The sequence below is a fragment of the Triturus cristatus genome, chromosome 12 (assembly GCF_964204655.1).
Source record: "Triturus cristatus chromosome 12, aTriCri1.1, whole genome shotgun sequence".
Classification (NCBI taxonomy): domain Eukaryota; kingdom Metazoa; phylum Chordata; class Amphibia; order Caudata; family Salamandridae; genus Triturus; species Triturus cristatus.
In genome coordinates, this window is record NC_140595.1 from 694,457,316 (window position 1) to 694,480,833 (window position 23,518).

At 40.5% G+C, this 23,518-nt stretch overlaps 1 protein-coding gene across 1 annotated transcript in view; it reads left to right on the top strand.

The window, feature by feature from the left end:
• The window catches only part of LOC146780114 (uncharacterized), a 478,834-nt gene that overhangs the window by 167,375 nt on the left and 287,941 nt on the right, over positions 1-23,518 (top strand). Inside the window, exon 5 of the mRNA XM_085638050.1 lies at positions 247-305. Coding sequence (XP_085494176.1) covers positions 247-305 — 59 coding nt within the window. The remainder of the gene's footprint in view (positions 1-246; positions 306-23,518) is intronic.

The following is a 23,518-nucleotide window of genomic DNA, read 5'->3' on the forward strand; positions in this document are numbered from 1 at the left end:
CTCATTAGGACCAAGTACATTTTTTTTTACATTGCCAGGACTGCCATGTTTTTTAGCCCTGGTCCATTAGTTGCACACATTACTCATTACTAAGGTCTTTAAGAAATAATCATGTGCTAGTCTCTATATGCTTCAGACTCAGAGGTAAATTTACGTGTAATGTATTGGAAATATTCTTTCTGGAATTCAGAGCGCTGCTAAAAAAGTTACTGAATGGATTTATAACTTTGTCAATGTCTCTCCTAGATGGTGAAGGCCTATAAAAATGTCCCAGGTTTTCAAGACGTGGAAATCCTCAAAATAAGGTAAGAATACACCCTGCCTGCACTACCTTCACTGTCACCCTTGGGACTGGTAACATTATTGGGAAGTTAAAGCCGTCTATATACTTTAATTTTAGCATTAGCCATTAGAAAGGTGTAAAGCATGACACTGGCCATGTAGCATATGGATTATTGTGGATTCCTTGGAAGGTTCAGTACAGTCTGGTCTCAGTTGTGCAATGCTTTCTGCAGCCTGCCCAATTTATTTTTTAAGACCCATATTGAAAAGGCTCTCCTACTTTGTAGGGGAATATGGAATTGTGAGCTTTCGCTTTTGGATTTATGTGAACAAAAATTAAAACTATAACAACAAAGGGGCATATCAACAAGGGATTTATCTCTGCTTTTTTGGCTTTAAAAGCCAAAAAAGCAGAGATAAAACTAGCACCCTATCAACAACAGGGTGCTAACACGCAAATTTGCATGTTAGCACCCTTTTACTCTACGCTTCCCCTTGCATCTCTAATGAGATGCAAAGGGGGCGTTCCAGAGTAAAATAATAGGAGAAATGTCGCTAAGCGACATTTCTCCTATTATCAAGAATGTCGCTAACCCTGTTAGAGACAAAAAAAGCAGCGCTAACCGCGGTTAACGCTGCTTTTTTACGTCTGCTAATTTTCAGACTTAGCCATGATATCCTATGGAAGGAGGATATCATGGCTAAGTTTGCCTGTCCCTATCAACAAGGTAACGTGAGATTATCGCTGGGTTTCCAGCGATAATCTCACGTTAGCCTGTTAGCGTGTAGATTTTTATCGCTATTGAGATAACGCTATCTCAGCGATAAAAATTCACGCTAGCCGGCGATAATTATCCTCACGCTAAGAGCGCTGAGCGATAATTATCACCGGTTGTTGTTGATATGCCCCAAAGTTTGTGGAGGTCAAAAAACATCTGATGAAAAGCATGTCGAAGCAAGCTTTGTAGGAGGTAAATCTTACAAATTCTACTTTTTGGCAAAAGGATTTTCTTGAAAGCGTTTTTTTGTTAGAAACTTCACCCCACAGATAAAGTTTAATTAAGTTCACTAACACCACAATTTCTCACTGTAAGAGTTGTAAAATTTGTACAGGGCCAACTATTTGAAACTACAAGGTACATAAAAGAACTTTCTAATGAATCATGCAAATTACATGTTTTGGAATTTGGTGGATGTGCCGCAAAACAGCCAGTGTAGCAGAGGATACGAGTTTGGGTTATTGGATGACTGTAGTGTCAGCCCTGGCAGTGGCGGATGGTGACATTTGAAAGTGGTGAGGCGTAAAACAATTGTTGTACCGCACTGTGGTGAGCGAGCGTAGCGAGCGAGCCCGAACCGCCTAAGGGGTGCTTGGGGGCGATGCTACCCCCGAGACAATTTTGAAAAAGAGTGGGCAAATGGTGCAATTTCAAGCAAATTTGAGAAAGCAGGAAGAGACAGCTGCCGCCTGCCTGGCTCCTACTGTACACTTTGTGGCCCACCCATATACCTCAGAGAGTAGCAGGCTCGACCACAGAAACACATGTTTGTACAAATACTTTGGAGCCATGACGGGCCAGGTGCCTGTCGCCACAGTACACTCACAGGGTTCAGATAGTGAACCATGACGGTGTGCGTGGACGCCAGGACGGACACACACATGTGCGTGTGCCATGTGCAGGGATTGCCTGTGTGGGCGGAAGAGTGCAGGAATGTGCAACAGATGCATTACAAGCCCCCCTTAGTAGGTTTAATGGCCCAGTTCATAAAGTTGTTCAAGGCATGTGTCTGGCTGATGATCAGTTACACGACAAATGAAAATATTATGGCCTGAAACCTTTGGACTGTCATTAACAGAATACCTGTTCAAAGGAAAGTGTCACAGAACAGGAAGAGGTGTGTGGTGCAAATTAGACAGACACCAAAAGTTAGTACATTTTGTCCATTCACAAAGCCTGAGGAATGCACTCTCAAACTTGTAGACTTAACTTAAACCGGAATAATTCAGTCATAAGTGGTGCAGAAATCGTGGGAACATGCTCAATCTCTCTAGTTAATGCTGACTGATTGTAGGAAGAGGTTTTGTGTGTGTAAAAACAGCCTATAAACAGGGAAGATGCTGTAAAGAAATGATACCACAATTTGACTAACCCTTGACTTGCATGGTGTACGCATTGCAAATGTGAGGTAATGAAAATAAGCTAGGAATATTGAACAATACCAGACAGATCTGTGTTAACATATCACATGTGTATGTTTTTCACAAGTCACTAGGGAATGTATGTGACTATTCATAATGTGATAAACAACATGCAAGTCTAAATACACAAGTAGGTCGGTATGGACATCTTGATCTTTCTGGAATGACCCTTTAATGCTATGATCTAGTACAGAAGGCGCTTTCTGCTCCGTTCAAGATGGACAGGGCCAAAGAGTGAACCCCGATTGTGATGGGATAGCTAGTACGCCATGCAGGATTCCTCGTGCCTTGCACATGCTGAATACATGGCCAGGGTCAGAGAGCAGAAGTTTAGTGTCACTGAAATATGCCGCTTATGGATGCCTTACATCCATGTAAACTTTAGCAGGGTATGAAATCCGGTTCTATGGCAACAGTGTTGGCATTGGGACGAGGCACATAGAGTGAAAGAAAAACAACATTTTTGGGTAGTGCAATCCTAGCATGGTTGCGTCCTTACTAGTAAATTATGTTATTTTAATGATGTTCTGAAAGTCAACAGAAGTTACATTGCATAGACCGCATAAAGAGAGTCATCTGTAGTAGCCGGCATTGCGGATATGATGATGCCTCAGACGTTATGAGTGTGCCCCATGTTACGAGTACGCACATTCCTTATTCCGGACAGACACCTGTACATTATGTGGCACTGCATGCCTTGTGCTGTGGAGCTTGAAAAGAGCCTTCACTCAACAGCAAGTGTCACAATAGATGCCACATAAAATGACTTCAACAGTGGCCACATCCACTCGCCACACACACAAGCAGTGAGAAGCCTATGAGGGTCAGGCTATGCCATTTGCAGCTTTGTTAGTTTACCAATGCATCCCTGTGCTGTTAGGTCTATAGTACCGAATGACATCACAAACTATACAACTTATATCTCTGCACCGCCGGTCTCCGTAATACTGAAGGCTCAAGGTACACAGGCTCTATTATCCCAGTGCCACCCTTGTCAAGACAGAAGTGCGGCTTTTAGGTATAGAGGGGGTCATGCTCTTTCTCTCGTTTCTGGGGGCAGGAGGGGGTTCTAGCGTGGGCTAAGTTACGCAATGCAGAAGACTGATTTCGACGCCAAAGGACGCAGTTGCGGCTCGAGTCTCAATACCCGTGCGGGGGTGGGGGCCGGGGGAGGTTAAAATTAAAAGAAAACTTACCTGACCGCCGGGTCCCGCCGCGTTGGCGCTCTTCTTCAACTGAACGAATAGGAACAGCCGCGTCACTGCGGCAACCCCGCTCTCAGCCAATACTGACGCTGCTCCAGCTGCGCCAGGATTGGCTTGAGCAGGGACTGTCCCTGCCCATAGGAGACCGGGGGCTGCGGCCACTGGCCAGTAGCAACCATCGCCCTCACTCTCCTAATGTGCAGGGGGCACTGCAGGCTAGTACAGTTCGCATGTTCAGGCTGGTTGGAAAAATGACCAGCCCAAACGCGAACATTCGCACTATTGCTACTGCGCTACTAAGTCTGTCAGTGTCAATCAACAAAAAAACCTGCAGTGCTGCCCCACCCCCTTCGCGATCGCGTCCTGACTGACTCGAACGGCAGACCCGATTTCAAGTCAGGACTGGTGAGGTGAAGTGTAAGTTGTGTAATGAGTCTGTGGCCATGCTGTTCATGCTGTGGCCATGTGGCATTAGTGGGGCAACGCCCCAATGCCCCAATGGACTCACCGCCACTGAGCCCTGGTAAAGCTGCAACCAACATTCTTTTCTGGGTGAGACATTAGCAAATCCAAAGTTAATCTTTGCTCAATCCTCTGGTTGCTTGTTACAGAGCAGTCAGGCTTAACTTAGAGGCAACGTGTAAAGTATGTGTGCAATACTTCAAACAGTAATAAAGTGAACACACCACATAAAAAGAATCCCACACTAAGTTAGAAAAATAAAGTAATTTTTAATAAATAAAACACAACCAAAACAAAAAAATTCTAATTGGTAGAATCGAAGATGTGCAATTTAAATGTTTTAGTGAAAATAGCCCCAAAGATCACAAAGTTGCACCAGACTGGGGCAAAGTCACAAGTTCATGGCGACTGTGATGGAGCGCTGGCTATCTATGGTGACCCAGATTGGGGCTGCTAAACAAAGTACCTTAAATCAGGGTTTGTGGAGCGTTTCGAGGGTCCGTGCCTAAGATGTGTTGTGCAAGGGAAGCGATGCATTGGTTGAGAGGGGGATATAAAACTAAGGGGGGGATTCTATGAGGTTATCAGAGGCCAGAATCATGTAATACTGTTTTGTAAAGCGAAAACCTCTGATACCATTGATCACACTTTTTACTTATCTCAGCAAGCCTATTTATTGACTGCGAGTATTATCTCTTTTGTACAAATCTTAAATTCTTTGAAGCGAAAAGAACACTTCTTCACTGTGTCAAGTACATGTCCTTTACATAAAACATACACAAAACTTTATGCAAACATTGAAAGATTACTTTACATATAATACATTAACTAAATGACAAATCTACAAATATAGACAAAACATGAGGAAATTATATCTCTACAGCACTCAGATATCCCTCTTTTTTTTGTAAAGCGCGGGAACTCAAACTTGTTGATGCCTCTACGTAAATTACTTTCTGGTCCTATGCAGGGTCAAAGAGCAGTATTCAAAGTCAGTTATGCAGGGCATTGACTAGATGTATTGCTTTTGTTCTCCTGGGGACGAAGGTGTCTGATTGCTATCCCAAGTAAGTCTCGTTATCTGCTGGCCGACGCGTTTCGACCTGTGGTTAAAGTGGACCTGTGTTTTATTCAAGAGGTCTTCATCAGGGCTCATATGTGGTTCCGAATGTACATCTTTCTCGTACTACCAGTTGTAGATTACTAGCATCTTCTTTTGCCTATTGGCTTAGTTCGATGGGGAAGGGGAAACTGGAATATGGTTCTGATCCCTTCTTGCTTTGGGCTGTTGGAATCCCTTATTTATTCATTCACTCGTGAGAACCAACTCGTCTTATTTTCGGTTTTTCCTCGACTGCTTCTCCCGCTTTCTGATCGGTCTTTCCCTTAGCTGTATCTTCTGCCACTGGAAATCTTTCCGTTTCCGCATTGGTTGAGAGGTGCACGGAGGTGAGGCTGCGGTGCAATGTTTTGCGTCTTCATCAAAGATCTCGTTGATGAGCGTTGTGATACGAAGACCGGCGCCGAGGATGTGTTGAGCAGTTGGGACAATATGTTTGGTTCCGTGTAGCTGGCAGCCTGCAGTGTGAATTCTAGCCTCATTGTCGAGCCTGAACAGGCCTGAGACTTGTTTAAAAGGGCTACTTAACTGAGTGGCACAATCAGTGCTGAAGGCTCAATAGCAGAATATATTTTACAGGACGTGAACACATGTAGTGCCACTTTACTAGGGTCTTAAGAACGTTGTAGCCTGTCTTAAAGTAAATTATGATATCCAAGTTTGGTAGAAGCCAATTCTATCATGTTTTAAGGAGTGAGCACAAGCAATTTCACACTTTCAAGCAAAGCAAAAACAATGTCAGCAAAGCAGGAGATCTGAAGGGAAAAAGTTTTAGACAAAAAGCTATGGCAAGGATGCCAAGTCTAACAGAGCTACTGGGCAAAACTGCTCCAATTGATGGGTTGAATGGGTGTGGCATTCCTCAGTTATTTCAAGGTATGTGTTACTCACATCTCCAAATGACCCTCAAACAGTTTTAATTGGGATTCATTTTAAAGAAGTTAAATGTCTTTATTTAAATTTCAAATAGGACAACTTCTGTTTGAAACATTTGCTAGTGCAAGACAGTCAACTGAATATAAATATTGTTAATGTCATTTCCATTGACCTTGAAGCTACTGTGTACTCTACACATTTGCCAGAGGATGCTACACTTTGTGGTATTTTTTAAACAGTGGGTGCCTATATCCGTGTACCTGACAGTGTGGAAGATACGGCTAAGGTAGCACCTTAATACCTTTACATGTGTACCTCTCTGGGTGTTATGTTATATACTAAATCACTATAGGTACTCCCAAAATGGGTCCTAGGACCATTATATCCCTAGCAAACCCTTATACTTATCATATTTTAACATCAGTGCCAAACCCAAAAATAAAGGGAAACTGGGGTTTGACGCCGATTTTTAATCTTTATACCCCCTGGCCAAAAAACATCTCATCAAGTGCTCCCTGAAATATTGGTCGAGCCCACCCTGACTTTTAGGCGTCGGGGTGTCCCAATGATGAAGCATGACACCACTAGGGTGTGTGAGGGAAAATAATAACAAAAGGACTTGCTTCCTTCCCCACGCCTAGGTGGTGTTATTTACTTCTAATAGGGCATACCAACACCTGAGCTGACAGCAGAGTTTTCTTTTCTTTTTTCTGACTGGTCCATTTTGGGAGTACCTATAGTGATTTAGTGTTAAACCACGGGAGGGTGTACTCCCTCATTGAGTTCCTCTCGGCCCCCTAACCTAACTAGGGACCCGTCCCAATATAGGTTTGTGTATTGTGTTATGTTATATAACCATTATTAACTGTCCCTCTTAACACTCTTCCCACAATTAACCTTAACTTCACTTTAATATTCTTTTTCAGTTGGGTTCTGCCCCAGGAAACATTGAATTAAAGAGCTAAATGGTGCACTTTACAATGCAAGTATCACACAAAATAGCTAAAAAGCCAGAGTGCCTTACAGGGAAATTAAATATCCCAATACTTTTATGGTGTTCTGGGCAAGTCTTACACTCTCCTGAGGGATTGAGGATAATTCTGCACAAGAAAACTTTCAAACGATGGTAGAAAAACCTTGTATTTTCCAGTATTATCTCCTTAAATATTACTTGAAGGGATATATGAATTACAGAATGTTAAAAGAATCTGGCAAAGTTAAATCACATGATCTATCATCTTTCAAAATGTAAGTACCGTCTTTATTCACTTCATTTTTCTATCCAGCCTCACCCAAGCAGATTTGCAATGATCTGTCGGGATACAATAAGCATCTGGAAAATAAAAGTGATACTAATCTCACAGTCACAGGCCACTGGCATAGGGCTACAAAACCCCTACAGGTTTATCAGGAAATCCTTTGGTAGTAATTTCATACAAGTTTTGAACAATCTAGATAATTTAAATGCCTCAAAAACAAGTTATTAAATAACAGACGTAACAGTAAGCACCTGCTCCTACCAAGAAGCCAGAAAGAACAATAGGATTATGCGAGAAATGGGCTCCCCGCCTTTTAGTCCACCTGTATTGTTCACTTTTTGGACTACCTAGTTTAAGGGCTTCTGCCACAAGGGAGTCTCACTACCTGAGATACACTCACTCTACTCTCTGTTATAATGGACAGGGAGTGATTATTGACAGTATACACCTTCTAAGATAAGGTCCACTGCTGTGCAGCTAGGGTAGGAGGCTCTGGCTTGGCTGGTCACATATAAACACATGTGCACACAAGTGTGCACACTTGTATACATACTTGTGTGGTCTGAGCCTGTGAGACAACTGTCTATCTCAGCCCAGTATCTGAGCACAAGTAGACTGTTGCAGAAGGTTCCCTTCAGGGACTGATGCTGACCTGCTTATGTCCTTACAATATGAGAAGAAACTCTGCTTTGGGGTTCATGGGGTGCTGGTGAGCAAGGCACAGGGTCAGGAGAAGTGCCTGATGCCAAAACAGGGGGCAGACCCTGTGAGAGGAGAGGGAGGAGTGAAAAGTCATGCTTCTCAAGAATTGAAAAAATAAGATTCCAGGAGGGCGGAAGAAACTACTCATGCTGGCTAGAGTGCACCACCAGGAACGCCACCACAAGGAGCAAAATGCAACTTTCCAAATCAGATGATTAATTAATTAGTGATGTTAATGTTTTTTCATTGTTTTATCATGACTGTGGTAAATGAGATTCCTGGTTGGCTGAGGTATGCACCCAGGCAGAAACCACCACTCTAGTCAGGGTAAGCTGGATACACACTAAAAGATAACCTGTGCTCAGCCACTGGTATCTTAGCACAGAGCAATCAGGCTTATCTAAAGAGGCAATGTGGAAAGTATTTGTGCCACACACATACACAGACTAACACAATGAATACACCACAAAAGACTTCACACATGTTTAGAAAAAAAGAGTATACTTATCTGAGCAAAATAAGACCAAAACGACAAAAGTCCAATCAGTAGAAGTCGAGATCTAAGTTTTTGAATATTAACTGCAAAAACAGTGCTTAGAAGTCACTAGCTGTCAAAAGGTTACTTTATGTCATGAGGGACCGGTGCCAATTCAAACTTCAGGCCGACCGCAATGGAGGGCAGGCCAGCTACAGGACCCACGCAAGGCCCTCAGAGAAAGTACCTTGGATGGAGCAAAGCATCGACTCTGAGGGCACAATGTGTCGATCTTTTTCATGCAGTCGGGTTTCTGCTTCGTTGAGCTTTGCTGAGGTGAAAACAATGCATTGCGGTCGGGCCATGCAGAACGCTATCGTTGGGCTGCGCAGACTGTTGAACCACAGTCATCGAACAGCCTATGTGTCGGCATCGAAGAGTGATGCTTCGGTTCTAACGGGTACAGTGGTGATGATGCGTCGGTTTCTTTGCAAAACCGCTGCAGAACCCACTTCTGAGGTCAAAAGCGTGGAGAGAGTACCTGACACAAGCATAGGACTCACAGATGGCAGAGTTCAGCAGCACTAGCAGGATTGTAGAAAGTCTGTTGTGTCCCTGAAACATCCGAAAACAAGAGGCAACCCAGCAAGGCGTTGAAGATCACTTTGAGGGAAGGTAGAGTCCAGCTCTCCTTCAGCAGAGTCAGGGAGCAGGAGACAGCAGGCAACTAGTAGAAAAACAGTCCTTTCAGAAAATCAGTCCAGTTGAGACCTTTAAGCAGCACAGAAGTCCTTCTGACAGAGGTTCAGTTCAAGATCAAGAAGTGTCTGATTTTAGGGAGTCAAAGACCCAGAACATTCACCCAAAGTGTCTTTGTTTGTCATTCGAGTGACTTCAGAGCATCTCTCTTAAGTGCACAGAGACCCTTTTCAACCCAGTCTTGTCTGCCAGGCTATCTGTGTGGGGTAAATCAGTGTTTTGCGCATGGACAGGACACTACCTAGTGAAGTGTAAGGGTCAGCCCGTCCCATTCCTTCCTGCCCAGGAAGATCCATCAGAATGCAGATGAATATAGAAGAGTGCTCAAAATGCAGTTGAGCCTCTCTTTCCTGTGTTTGTGGCTGTCTAGAAGAACAGCACAAACTATAGCTTTTACCCAACCCAGGTGTGTATTGGAGACAGGCTGTAAGGCACAAGGAGCCGTAAGCACAGAGAAATGTCCACTTTCTAAAAGTGTACTTTCTAAAACAGTAATGTGAACACCAACTTCACCAGTGAGGAGGATTTATCATTACCATTTCAAGCATATGAAACATGAAAAAGCTACTTCACTCTGATCAAGAATTACAGCTTAAAAGTGTATTAAGGAATTCCCAATGCTGGCCTATGAGAGGAGTAGGCCTCGCAATAGTGAAAAATGAAATAGGCTGTTTGTCACTACCAGGACATGAAAAACATAAACGTACATGTCCTACCTTTTACTCACATAGCACTCTGCACTTATGGCCTATCTTAGGGGTAGTTAAAATGTAATTAAAGGGGAGTTTAAAGCCTGGCAAGTAGTTTTAAATGCCAAGTAAATTGCACACACAGGCCCTGCAGTGGCAGGCCTGAGACAGGTTTGAAAGGCTACTTCTCGGGTGACATAATCAGTGCTGCAGGCCCACTAGTAGCATTTGAAATACATGCCCTGGGCTTATGGTATACCGCTTTACAAGGGACTTATAAGTAAATCAAAAATGCTAAACAGGTGTAAACCAAATATCCCATGTTTAGAGGAGAGAGCACATGTACTTTAGCACTGGTCAGGAGTGGTAAATTGCCTGGAGATCTATAGCCAACAAAACAAATGTCAGAAAAAGAAAGGGCAATTTTTCAACATGTCGCTCCCCCCAGCCTAAAGCTGGCATGGACTAATCAACACCTTGATGGACTTCCCTGCTTAGGGTGATAGAACATAGACATTGGTTTATTACTGCAGGGGCACTTGCCAGTTCTACGCCACTGAATCCAATTGGATCCCTCTGTCTATGCTCTCAGGGTCCACTGAGCTAACCCATTGGGAATCCTTCTCCTTACCTGTGGAACCCATCTGTGCAGCACTTAACTTGCTCACAGATGCATCTAGGTAGGCCGATTCCACCCCATGGGTCTCACTTCTGTCCCCAACCCAAGTAAAACTCTGTCCATAAGGACAGCAACCAGGAGCCAGGCCCCAGGCCATCCAGGGTTCTCTGTGGGTTCTCGGAGTAGGGGCTGTAGCCCCAGGGTACCTTTCATTCTTTCCCCACTCCACCTCCCACCAGTTCAGGGGTGGTATCCTGCAACTGGTCCTCCAACCCAGGGTCTGTACCCTTGCGCTGGACAGGAGTCAGGGGTGAGTTCTTCCTTTCCCTGCCCCTCCCTAAAGCCAACAAAAAGAAGGTCAGAAAAAGAGCAACATTTGGGGTGACCCTTAAGTCCAACACTTACACATTTCTACTTTTATTAATGTGCGACCCCAGCATTTTTCTTTTGCATTTGCTGGACAGTGATTTATTGGGTTTTGTTTATTGCATTCTTGCGGTCTGGGGTACTAGCAGACACCACCTCCCCTGTGTAGCACTTGGATTGATCTGCATCAGTAACCTAAGAGAGTCAAAATCTACAATGTCGTACTTGATTGCCAGTGAATGGGAGATTGTGGACTTATTTCTTTGGAAGGACCCTCTTCCTTTGCAACTGATAGCCCACTTTCTTACAGCTTCCTAAACCCAGCATAGATGATCCCCAAGCATAGACTTTAATTAAACTTTAAATATATTTTATAAAATAAATACTTTTGTCTGAAAAAGCAGCTTGTCAGCTTATGGAAATTCACATTTCACCATGAAATACAACATTTTGAACTGCACCAATATTTTCACTTCCTTCTAGACAAAGAGTGTCAGTTTCATAAAAAATGCTGTATTTTTAGAAAATACATTTGTGCTATATTTCAACATGAGTGCCAATGGTCTGACAGAGTTAGGAATCTTTAATGTTTTTTGCTTTCAAGAATATCACCATGAATGTCCCCTATATGTCAAAGTTGGGAGTCTATCATGCCTGTGATAGCCAGAATGCCACTATGAATAAATGTCCTCTTTAGGTCAATTTAAGGACCCTGTTCTCATTGAGAGCACCACTCTGGGCTTGCAACATTCCCTGCCTCACTTGCAATGGAAAATCATTTGTGTATTTGGATGAGAGCATTTTGAAAGATTCTAGTTCTGTGTAGAAGGTGTGGAAGCCCGACCTCTGCCAATCTTTGGGCTCCAGCAGGTCAACCCTGGCCTCTAAATGAGGATGTTATTGTTCAATGTATCAATGCTTTATATGTCCATGCATTTTCACAATCACCAGTTAATATTTTACGATGGCAAATCCGTATGCATCTAGGCTGCATTACATGCATTCATCAAACACACTCTGTTGTCTTTGAAAATAAGTAATAAACATAAAAAGTCAAAATTATGTTTGCCTTAACCATCATGAGCGCAATAAATGTGTAACCACCTATACAATTCCATGCAAAAGCTAAAGTTAAAAGGCATTTAAGTTGTAAGAACAAACCCTCAAAATTTATGAAATTCACTAATTAAGGTAGTCCCCCTATGAGATTCCCACTTTCCCCATGTAATTAGAGCTACGATAGACCATTTAATGTAGTTATGCATGTGTGATAGTGTATAAAGTGTTCTAAAAAGTGTGTGGCAGGTGAAAGTTAAGGTTAAGGTCATAACTTTATTTTGAGTTTCATTTCACGTCTTCTTAGTGTTGTAGCCAGCATGAATACCCCAATTAACATTAACTTCAAATATTTGACAGAAAGTATACAAATATAGAGAAATTTTAGATAAATACAGAATAACTATATACCTATATTACCTACTGGCGGTCGCCAGTAGGTAGTTATAGTTAGGACCACGTTTCCATAGGAAAACCTCAACATTCTATTTTGAATAACTTTGGCGCCGGTCGACGAATCCTCGCGAATTTCTCAAAATAGGTGGGGCGCTACGCTCCGCTCCTACCCTGAAAGTCTCGGGGGGATTCGTCAAGCAGGGGCTGAGATAAAAGGGGGGTCCCGAAACGCGTTTTTCCCATGCATTTTTCCATAGGACCTTTAGAATGAGCTACAGCCCGAACGGCTGAACAGAATTACTTGAAATTTGGCAGAGAGGTAGTCCCTAGGTCAAGGAAGTGCCTTTTGTAGGTTTGGTGTAAATCTGTTCAGTAGATTCTGAGAAAATAGCCTTTAAATCAATATATATATCTGAGCCCGCTTACGGTACGCTTACCGTACGCTTACCGTACGCGTACGGTGGCGTGCGCGAGCGCGATTCTGATTGGCTGTTAGATCTTAGTAAACATTCGAATCGGACGAAACCAGGAAGCGGCGGCCGCCATTTTGTGTGTTTCACTCAGAAAAAAAAGAGTGAAAACAAGAAAAGGGGGCAATGAGGAGAGTTACAGACCCCCTTACATTTGTGAGGGGGTCAAAGAAGGACTGTAAAGTACAAAGAAAACATTTATTGATTTTTAAAAAAATCACGGGGTACGCGTACGGTAAGCTTACGGTAAGCGTACGGTAAAAAAAAATAAATAAAAGAAATGAAATGCAGATTTAAGAGTTTAGATATTAGGGGGCTCTAAAAAGAGCCGTTGTGTTTATGAAGTCATTTTTTTAGTGGTACCTACAAGTAAGTACCGATGCAGAGTCTAAGGTTCAAGAGGAAGACTCTGTTCCCTTCATCATTGAAGTGCACACCATCTCCTCTATAAATGTCTTGCATGTCATAACGCAAGTTGTTGTGGTAAATGGATCCCATACCATAGTCACGTAGGAAAGCAGAAACAGATTTGTTGACGTGCTTTCTTCCTTTGTCAATCTGCGGACAGAAATGATTTGACCAGTTCCATTTTTGCCTTTGGCATATGTTGGAAAACACAAAGGCAGTTTTAGGGAAAAGTGAAAACAGTTGTGCAAAGGTGTCCTTCATAAGCATTTCCAGACCTACCCCAGTCAAAGTGCCTAGGTTATTGCCACCACAGTGCACTATTATGAGGTCAGGGTGTTGGATTTGCATGAAGGATTTCACCAATGGCATCAATTGGTGCCACTTTAACCCTCTCTGACCAATCCATTTAATGTCTACATTTGGCAAAGCAAGGTCTCTCACCATATCTGTTTTCTCTGCAAACTTTTCACTCCAGAAGACATAGCTGTGCCCTACAATCCACACTGTGAACATCTTCAAAGGAGAACTGGATGCACTGAGGAGGTGTCTTTCAGTAGAATGGCAATATGAAAAGAAAGACAGTTTGGAAATGGAGGCATACATATTTTTTTCAAAACAAAAAGAACTGATTGGCTGTTTCATACCATTCTAGAATAAAAACTAGGCTGTATGTGTAAATTAATAGAAGCATGTTTTGTATTGGTACAAAAAAATGTGTTACCAAAGAACAGTACTATGGATTTGCTGTTAGGTTTGAAAAGTCAAGCACTCTTGCTCTGTGGAATTGAAACATTGTGTGGCGAACTTCTGACCTAACTCCACACAGCAGTGCTCCATGAGCAGTTGCTATGGTAGCAGGCAGAAGTCAAGTTGGGGGAAGGGTACTAGGCAGAAGTCAAGTTGGGGGAAGGGTACTTTTGGAAAAGGGTTGGTTTTCAACCAATAGAAATGTGTGATTACATTTGAAAAAAAGGGGGAAGCACTGAGATTTGAAACTTACATGTATATGTGTGGAAAAATAGAGGGAAAGTTTGCCATTATCTGGTTCTGCTGAGAGGAGAGAGGTGAACAGAACAGAGATCCTGGCTCTGATAATCTGCTGTTTGAGTGCCACATGTCTTTCACAACTAACTAATTTTAAAGGTGAGGTTAGAGTTTGAGAGGAGATGTATATGGTAAATTAAGAAATGAATAATAGAAATGGAAATTCTTTTTGTTGAAGTTGCGTTTATCATTTTCTGTTTTGGGAGAAATTTAAATGTGAGGAACATGTAAAATAATATGGACTATGTTTTCACGATAAATTAAGGTGTACTGGAAAAAAAAAGAAAAGTTTAAGGGTTTGAGGTTGGACTCAGTAATGCAAATACATTCAGCATCACTAAGGCTGGTTGCCCTTGCTGGAATGTAGGCAGCCACCCAGGTTACACATGGTGGTGGTCTGAAAAAGCAGTTTGGACATGTGCATTTAAAAAAATCAAAAAAGTGGTTTCATAATGTGTCAGTCTGTAAAAGTGATTTTAACTTGCCAAAAAAAAAGAGCAGCAAGTGTGCATTCAAATTGGCAAAGAAATTTCGTTTTGGGACTAATGTGAAAACATGACTCTGTGTGGAAATAGGAATTACAGGCAGAGATTTATTGCGTTTTTTTCTGGTGATTTCACAGTTGCATTAGTAGGAAAAAGGGGGAGCGATTTTTTGGGGGAAGAAGCAGACTCTTAGCACACACCCATCTGCTTGCCATGTATAATCATGCACAGTATTTACAAGCGAGTGGGGTTTTCAGGTTTCAGTCTGTAATGCAAGTACATTCAGCATCACTAAGGCTGGTTGCCCTTGCTGGAATGTAGGCAGCCACCCAGGTTACACATGGTGGTAGTCTGAAAAAGCAGTTTGGACATGTGCATTTAAAAAAATCAAAAAAGTGGTTTCATAATGTGTCAGTCTGTAAAAGTGATTTTCACTTGCCAAAAAAAAAGAGCAGTAAGTGTGCTTTCAAATTGGCAAAGAAATTTCGTTTTGGGACTAATGTGAAAACATGACTCTGTGTGGAAATAGGAATTACAGGCAGAGATTTATTGCGTTTTTTTCTGGTGATTTCACAGTTTCATTAGTAGGAAAAAGGGGGAGCGATTTTTTGGGGGAAGAAGCAGACTCTTAGCACACACCCATCTGCTTGCCATGTATAATCATGCACAGTATTTACAAGCGAGTGGGGTTTTCAGGTTTCAGTCTGTAATGCAAGTACATTCAGCATCACTAAGGCTGGTTGCCCTTGCTGGAATGTAGGCAGCCACCCAGGTTACACATGGTGGTGGTCTGAAAAAGCAGTTTGGACATGTGCATTTAAAAAAATCAAAAAAGTGGTTTCATAATGTGTCAGTCTGTAAAAGTGATTTTCACTTGCCAAAAAAAAAGAGCAGTAAGTGTGCATTCAAATTGGCAAAGAAATTTCGTTTTGGGACTAATGTGAAAACATGACTCTGTGTGGAAATAGGAATTACAGGCAGAGATTTATTGCGTTTTTTTCTGGTGATTTCACAGTTTCATTAGTAGGAAAAAGGGGGAGCGATTTTTTGGGGGAAGAAGCAGACTCTTAGCACACACCCATCTGCTTGCCATGTATAATCATGCACAGTATTTACAAGCGAGTGGGGTTTTCAGGTTTCAGTCTGTAATGCAAGTACATTCAGCATCACTAAGGCTGGTTGCCCTTGCTGGAATGTAGGCAGCCACCCAGGTTACACATGGTGGTGGTCTGAAAAAGCAGTTTGGACATGTGCATTTAAAAAAATCAAAAAAGTGGTTTCATAATGTGTCAGTCTGTAAAAGTGATTTTCACTTGCCAAAAAAAAAGAGCAGTAAGTGTGCTTTCAAATTGGCAAAGAAATTTCGTTTTGGGACTAATGTGAAAACATGACTCTGTGTGGAAATAGGAATTACAGGCAGAGATTTATTGCGTATTTTTCTGGTGATTTCACAGTTGCATTAGTAGGAAAAAGGGGGAGCGATTTTTGGGGGGAAGAAGCAGACTCTTAGCACACACCCATCTGCTTGCCATGTATAATCATGCACAGTATTTACAAGCGAGTGGGGTTTTCAGGTTTCAGTCTGTAATGCAAGTACATTCAGCATCACTAAGGCTGGTTGCCCTTGCTGGAATGTAGGCAGCCACCCAGGTTACACATGGTGGTGGTCTGAAAAAGCAGTTTGGACATGTGCATTTAAAAAAATCAAAAAAGTGGTTTCATAATGTGTCAGTCTGTAAAAGTGATTTTCACTTGCCAAAAAAAAAGAGCAGTAAGTGTGCTTTCAAATTGGCAAAGAAATTTCGTTTTGGGACTAATGTGAAAACATGACTCTGTGTGGAAATAGGAATTACAGGCAGAGATTTATTGCGTTTTTTTCTGGTGATTTCACAGTGGCATTAGTAGGAAAAAGGGGGAGCGATTTTTTGGGGGAAGAAGCAGACTCTTAGCACACACCCTGCTCCTTTCTATGTATAATCATGCACAGTATTTACAAGCGAGTGGGGTTTTCAGGTTTCAGTCTGTAATGCAAATACATTCAGCATCACTAAGGCTGGTTGCCCTTGAAGGAGTGTAGGCAGTCACTGAGGATACACATGGTGGTGGTCTGAAAAAGCAGTCTGGTCATGGGCTTTTTAAAAAAACTGAAAAGTGGTTTCATAATGTGTCAGTCTGTAAAAGTGATTTTAACTTGCCAAAAAAAAAGAGCAGCAAGTGTGCATTCAAATTGGCAAAGAAATTTCGTTTTGGGACTAATGTGAAAACATGACTCTGTGTGGAAATAGGAATTACAGGCAGAGATTTATTGCGTTTTGCTCTGGTGATTTCACAGTTGCATTAGTAGGAAAAAGGGGGAGCGATTTTTTTGGGGAAGAAGCAGACTCTTAGCACACACCCAGCTCCTTTCCATGTATAATCATGCACAGTATTTAGAAGCGAGTGGGGTTTTGAGGTTTCAGTCTGTAATGCAAATACATTCAGCATCACTAAGGCTGGTTGCCCTTGCTGGAGTGTAGCAGTCTGGACATGGGCTTTTTAAAAAATCTGAAAAGTGGTTTCATAATGTGTCAGTCTGTAAAAGTGATTTTCACTTCCCAAAAAAAAGAGCAGTAAGTGTGCTTTCAAATTGGCAAAGAAATTTCGTTTTGTGACTATTGTGAAAAGAAATGTAGTAATATATTTTAAAAAAATAAAGTACATTTTTTTTTAGTTTTTTTCAGGTATTGCTGAAGAGCAGTGAACAAAATTTAAGATGCCTACAAAATCCAGAGTTCAAAAAACGCTAAAAAAAAAACTATATTTGAAGAAAACTAGAGGATCAAAGTTAGTAGAAGATGCTGATGTTGGGAGGAAGAAAAAATCTTCTGGTAAGCAAACAAAAGATTTTCTAAGGAACATATTCAAAAAAAGGAAAAATGTACAAAATGTCTGTACTGGAAAGAATGATTTCAATCGAAAAGGACAGGAAAAAATTGAGAATTTAGTTAATGCAAATATACCTTCTGCAACTAAAAAGATAAACTTAAACAGAAAAACAGCGTTTAAAGAGATACGTAGAAAAATGTTTCAGAGGAGAGTTATGTCCAATTTGATAAAAGATGTGAAGAAATATAAGCAAAAGGCAAAGTTTTATAAGAGAAAAAAAGAAATTGAAGCCATTGCAGCAAAGGCATTAGAATTAAAAAGGAAACTATTCATATTAATTTTGAATAGGATGCGTACATTAGACAAAATGGTTAATGTACTGAAATCACATAGCAAAAGGAAAAGAGTAGTGAACAGAACAAACTTTTGTAAAGTGTTTTTAGGAAAGTGGATGCATAGTTCAAGTAGTGAACCTTTTTTTAATGAAGAGAGCTATTTTCAAAGTAATAGTTTGCTGCATGCAGTTGACACCAGAGGTCGTTCATACGAAGTAAAAAATGGTTGCATAATGGAGAAGGAGATAATGGTTCCAAGAGATGAGGTACAAGTGATGGCAGATGAGGCAATGGGGAGACGTCCTAAAGCCCCAGTGTACACTTGGAATTGTAGTAGTATTTGCACTGTGCGTCAGGAATCTATTGACAAATTTCGAGAGTTTCTAAGAGAATATAGTAAAAAAAGTATAAAACAGAAGATTAAGGTGCTTCAAAGTCTGGATCCATGCAGAGTGAGAGAGAATACTGGTTTGCAGGGTCATTCTCTGGCTTGTCTATCTAGAAAAGTGTGCAATAGTGTTTTCCATCATTTTAGGATGCTGGCTGTTCATCATACTGAAATGAGAAAGTTTGTGAGACGGTTGTATTTTGCCAAAAGTCCAGCAATAAAGTTAAATGAATTGAATAGGGCTCTGTTCCGAGGAACGGTATCAGATGTAGAGAAGGTTGTTGATGAAATTCAGTTTTGTTACTTTGGTCCTGAACAAAACAGTGCAGAGAAGGATACACTAAATGAGGAAGAAGTGGAAGAGAATGTAGAACCCTCTGTAAGTTACACATTTAATGATCACATAACAAAATTTGCAATTGTCTCTAATGAAAGACCAAATTTTACTTGTATTTGTTGCCGCAGAACTCATTATAGAAAACAAACTAGGAATGTTGATCTCTACAGAAAGAGTGAAAATGAAGATAATTATAAGTGGAAGGATTTTGCCACATATATATTTCTAGAAAATTGTTTTGAATTGGGTGAAGATCAGCCTATTTGTAAATACTGTTACAACAAGTTAGAGGAAAATAGAATGCCGACCAGAGCTGTACATAATAATTTAGAATTGGATGCTATTCCTGCTGAACTTTCTGAATTAAATACATATGAGTCTATACTCATTCAATGTGTTCATCCATTCCAGACCATAGTACGTATGGAGCCCAAAACTGGTAAATTACCTCCTTCAGATTTACTGAGAGGTTTAAAAGGTAGAGTGGTGTATTTGCCCTTGGATTTGAAAAAAAATATGGAAACTATTGATGCGGATACTTTGGAAACTGAACCATTAATTATTCTGGTTAATGGTGTACCTACAAAGAATAAGAAGATTTGCCAGGAGCTGGTAGATGTACGGAAAGTACAAAAAGCAAATTTGTATTTGAAAAGGAATAACAAATGGTATGAATCAATTTATATAGAAGAAGAAGAAGAAGAAGATTTTCAAGAAGACACAGAAACACCAACTGGACAAATTGAAAAAGTGGACAAGTCAAAGGAAGAAGAAATTTATGAACATTTTAGCATACATCCTCTTCATTCAAAAGAAGTTATGGGAGACAATATTGATCTCTTTCAGATGAAGAAAGCAAAAGGAACTCCCGTGAGTGTATGGGAGGAGAGCTTGGAAGCTCGATGTTTTCCCCAGCTGTTTCCTAAAGGAAAAGGAGGACGATACGATGAACGTCCAGAACAGATTCCAGCTTCTGAGTATCGGACTACAAGACTATATGCTGAAGATCCCAGATTTCGACAAAGTATTCCTTATTTGTTTCATCTTTTATTTGAAAGCGACTTGTCTGCACTGTCTTATGCAGTAAATCACATTTTAAAAAGTGGAGTACATTTACAAAATGTGTCTGCTAAGGATTTTATGGAGAAAGTGCAGCACCGAGATGATCATTTGGAAACACAACTGATCAATCTGATGGCTTGTCAGCGTGGGACTAATGAATATTGGTACCGACGCCATGGTGAACTAAAATGCATGTTACGGAATTTAGGAACACCAACATGGTTCCTTACCCTAAGCTGTGCCGAGTACGCTTGGGATGATTTACTGGATTTTCTACGAGAGGCAAATTCAAACATTAAAAACATCGAATACAAGACACCAGGAGAACTGTGCTCATTGGATCCGGTTAATGTTTGCAGATATTTCAATCATAGATTTGAGGCTATGATGTCCTTCATCTGCAATAAAAAAAATCCACCTCTTGGAGAAGTAGAGGATTTCTTTTGGAGAAAAGAGTACCAGGCAAGAGGTGCTCCTCATATTCATATGCTGTTGTGGATCAAGGATGCCCCAAAGTTTGGAACAGATACTGATGAAGCAGTGTTATCTTATATTGAAGAATATGCAACATGTGCTATACCAAAAAGCACAGAAGAGAAAAAGTTAAAGGAGCAAGTTTTACGTTTCCAAAGTCATCGGTGTGGAAAATACTGTCGACGGAAATACAAGAGCAAAGATAAATACTACACTAAATGTCGATTTGGATTTCCAAGACCTGTTCTTTCAAATGGAAGAGTCAACAGTTTTATGTCAGCTGTGAGACATACTATCACAAGAAAATCACCTAAGAATACCTACAACCTAAAAAGAAAAGAAGAATCAAAAAATATAAATGACTACAACCCAGTCATTTTATCCATGTGGAACGCTAACATGGATATACAGTATGTTGCTGACAATTCCATTGCTGTTGCTCGATATGTAACGTCTTACACTACAAAATCAGAAAAAACAGAATTGAAGGAAATGTGGGAAGAGATTTCTCACGAGAAGACTGTCAGTAAGAAGCTGTACAGTTTCAGTTTGAAGATGTTATCGCATCGAGAAATTGGATCCTACGAATGTTCAGATAGGTTATCTTCTGCAAGTCTCTACTCGAAGTCAAGAAGAATAATTTGGGCAAGTTTAGGCCTTGCAGCAATGAGAAATCGGGTACTGAAATCTGTAGGAGAAATTGAATATTTGGCCGAGAATGACCCAGAAAGTACAGATATTTTGAAATCAAACATGTTGGACACTTATTATCCCAAGAGAAGTCATCATCTGGAGAACATGTGTCTCTATGAAGTGTTGCAGAACTACATTTATTCACGGAAAGCCGCAGAAGACATCAACAATGGAAAATATAAAGTCGTTGGTGAAGAAGGATGTTTGGTGAAGCAAACAAAAGGAAGTTTGATAAATCACCGGAAGCTGAGTTGTGACACTACTGACAAGAAGGAATTTTACTACTTGGGTCTTTTACAGTTGTTTAAACCATGGCGTACAGAGGATGAACTACTGGGAGAATTTCAATGCTATGAAGATTCTTTTAATGCTTGCAAAGACAGCATACAATGCAGTACATTCTCAACTTATCTGCAAATGTTAAATGAAGAAATTGAACAGGAAACTACAATTGCAGCAGAAATAGCTAGAGACAGTTCTCAGGACAGCCAAAGTTCAGGAACACTCAGTCAAGAGCCCCTAGGACAACCAATCGTTGAAAATGAAGCATCAATAGCCATGAATGAAGTGGAAACGGCTATGAATCAAGCTCAAGAAGAATTTATAGACTTACAAAATTTGGAAAGACAACTGAATCAAGAGCAGCAACAAATTTATGAAGAGATCAAAAACAAAATTGATCACGGATTTCTACATGAAAAAAAAGAGTGCTCATGCACATCATTTCATCCAATCAGGATGTATGTAAGCGGACAAGCTGGAACTGGAAAAAGTTTCATAATAAAAGTCATCAGAAGCTACCTACAGCAAAAAACGGATTCTACTTTGTCTTGTGTGGTTACTGCTCCAACTGGGTTAGCAGCATATAACATAAAAGGAATCACTTTACATCGTTTGCTAATGTTACCAGTGGAGCATGAGAACAAAATACAATACAACAAGCTAACTGGAGAAGCATCCTTGGAAGTTTCAAGAGTATTGAAGAAGATGCAAGTTCTCATTATTGATGAGGTGAGCATGGTATCAAACTTAATGCTTGCCTTTGTGCATTTAAGAATGCAGCAAATTTTGAAGACAGACTATGACATGTTATTTGGTGGAAAACACGTCATAGTTTTTGGAGATCTTTTGCAACTTATTCCAGTTAAAGGACAACCAGTATTTAATACTGTCACACATGAAGACACGAAGAAGTCATTGGGAAGCATCGGAAATACAAATATTTGGTCCTTCTTTGAGTACAAGGAACTTACTACTAATATGAGGCAAGCAAGCGATGAAGAATATGGAAGTATTCTGAAAGATATCAGAATTGGACTACTCACAGAAGTTGGCAAAAAAGCATTACAGAGTCGGCTGCTACATAATTTATTTCCAAAGGAAGAAATAGTTGCAGAGAAGATATACAAGAATATTGCAGAAAACAAAAGTGTCATCTGCTTAATGCCAACTCTACGTGAATGCTCAATATTTAATGAGGAGCTTTTGAAATTGGAAAAGGAAGAGATCAGGAAATTGGAAGCAGTGGACAAAATTGAGGATGGAAGAATTACTGTCACAGTAACAGGCAAACTGAAAAATAAATTGGACTCACTAGAGAAGAACATCTCCAAAACAGCTGGATTAGAAAAAAATCTATATGTTTGCATGAACTGTAGAGTATTTTTAAGAAGAAATTTGGATGTTGAAAAAGGTTTAGTTAATGGAGCTATGGGAAGAGTTGTGGGTTTTATTAATTATCAGAAAAAAGAAGGAATTGAATGTTTAAAAATAAAATTTGATCAGATAGAAGAAGTTAAAGATATTTGTCGTTGTTCAGTTCGTTTCATGCTTGTGAAAGACTTATATGTACGTAGGAAGCAGTTTCCGTTTTCTCTAGCATATGCTGTAACTATTCACAAGTCTCAAGGATTGACTGTAGATTGTGCATTTGTGAACATTGGTTCAACTGTGTTCAAAGAAGGTATGGCATATGTGGCTTTGTCACGAGTGAAAACATTATCAGGTTTATTCATGATAGACTTTGATGATTCAAAAGTTAGTGCTGATACAAACTGTGTAAAGGAGTATAATAGATTAAGAAGAAGCTATGCTCCTCATTTAGGTCAGTATCCTGTGTTGGAGAAACGTGTAGTTTCTCGTAAAAGAAAAAATGAGAATATCTGTAATGAAGATGTAGAGAAGAGGAAAAAAAAGAGGAGTGATGTAATTGCAAGCAAAAAGAAAAAGGAAAATGAAGAACAGGTTGTAGGATGTCATTTTGAAAATAGCTCTGGTGTCAACTGCTACGCAAATGTAGTGCTGAGTGTTGCATTTTATCTGGAAAGTTTGCAAGAGCAGATAATAGTAAATCAGGGAAAAAGATTCTGTTCAGAGCTGAGTCTCCTTTTTCAAAAGCTGAGTAAAGATAAAACTCAAATAGAAAGTGCTACTGAAATTAGAAAACTTTTAGATGTATGTTCAGGACGAACACAGTTTTCTCAAAATGTAC